Here is a 1,574-nt window from a genome sequence, read left to right as displayed (position 1 = left end):
TGATGTGCTTTACTCTTGTGTTCTTATTGGATTGCTACTGTTAAGGTTTCACTTGTGAGCAAAGACTCTTCTATGTTGGATGGGCTAGAAAATGCCAGCATTGAAATGGAAGGAGCTAAGGTTGGTCTGCCAATAAATGCTAATTTATGTTCTTATTTCATAGATCTGTAAAGTTCATGGAGAACTATGTGTTCTTCATTGAGTAGGAGGAAAAACTGAAATACAAGAATATTGGAGATTCAGCTATAGTAGCCTGTGCTTTTCTTCCTGGATCTAATATTTATTTACTTTTACAGGCTAGGTTGAATGAGATTATAACTGCTGGAGCAAAATCATCCCATGGCAGTGGAACTGCAGAGTTTCCCTGGATGGTTGATGGTGCTGGACTGCCTTCCAATGCAAGTCAACTTCTACAAAATTTGGTAAATTGCTTCACAGTACTTTATTTAGTTACACTCAGAAGTAAACCTCCACAATTTTGTAGTAATGCAAGATACGTTAACTTTACATGAGGACAGGTCCAATTGACTAAAAAAGTTACTGCACAAGTAAAACTACCCTCAATAGATGAGGACGAGGAGCTTGCAGAGACAAGCTCATTTGCGGATGCAGTGCTTCCATATGACCAAGCAAAGGCCCTAGGGAAGGTTAACATTGATGTTGGTCGAATTGCTGCAGGCTTGCCTTGTGGTAGTGAGGGTTTTCTTTTGATGTTTGCTCGCTGGAAAAAGCTTGAGAGAGAGTTGTATAATGAACGCAAGGAGTAAGTATTTCCCATTCAGTAATTAGACAAATAGATGCACACTGCTTAGACTTCTTTTTTATCCTGAGTATAGTTCCTCTGAAGTTTCAATATGGTATGTGCTTTAGTTTACATGGCTTTTGCTGTTTCAGACGGTTCGACATTAAACAAATCCCAGACGTTTATGACTCCAGCAAGTAAGACACATCACTCATATCCTCTGTAGAGACTGTTCTTCAAATTAGTTTCTTTTAAGTACATGTGCTTGTTCATGCAAGAGTTGTCTACTTTTTGACATTCAAAGCAAATCTTTCATGTCAAGGTCACGTTAGTTTCTTTTTTTAGTTCTTGACTTCTTTTACTATTATGCTCATTGGTCAATTTTGTGTTTTATAGATATGACCTCTTGCATAATGCACATCTCAATCTAGAAGGGTTGGATGAGCTCTTCAAAGTTGCTCAGGTAAAAAACTGTTCAGCTTCTGCAATTATATTGATCTAGGAGAAGTTCTTTTATGCAGTTCCTGATAGTTTATCTCGGGAATAATGTTAATAAACAATAAGCGAGAGGATCATGTAACTCATTTAGGTGCATCAGAACTCGAAGCATCTCGATGGCTAGGAAGTATATTCCCTATATTTTACAATGTCGGGGATGCATAATCATGTTACATTGTTTCTTAAGTGAGATAATAATCAAACATAGCCTGATCAATTTTTTTTTTGTTGTTTATATTGTTGCAGTTACTTGCTGATGGTGTCATCCCAAATGAGTACGGGATAAATCCAAAGCAGAAACTCAAAATCGGCTCAAAGGTTAGTACACTGGTGT

The 1,574-nt window shown here is 37.4% G+C and overlaps 1 protein-coding gene across 1 annotated transcript; it reads left to right on the top strand.

Annotated features, from left to right (window-relative positions):
* Positions 1–18: 18 nt before the first annotated feature.
* LOC113328641 (inositol hexakisphosphate and diphosphoinositol-pentakisphosphate kinase VIP2-like) lies at positions 19–1,558 on the top strand (the record flags this gene model as incomplete). The annotated part of the gene is made up of 6 exons (XM_026575686.1): positions 19–120; positions 297–422; positions 519–763; positions 895–939; positions 1,139–1,205; positions 1,487–1,558. Coding segments are annotated over exons 1-6 (603 nt in total), but the record flags the coding sequence as incomplete, so codon positions are not given.
* Positions 1,559–1,574: the final 16 nt, after the last annotated feature.

Source organism: Papaver somniferum, unplaced genomic scaffold, assembly GCF_003573695.1.
Source record: "Papaver somniferum cultivar HN1 unplaced genomic scaffold, ASM357369v1 unplaced-scaffold_11388, whole genome shotgun sequence".
In the NCBI taxonomy this organism is placed as follows: Eukaryota; Viridiplantae; Streptophyta; class Magnoliopsida; order Ranunculales; family Papaveraceae; genus Papaver; species Papaver somniferum.
Note: the sequence above shows the minus strand (reverse complement) of the source record. Positions and strands in the feature narration are given on the sequence as shown.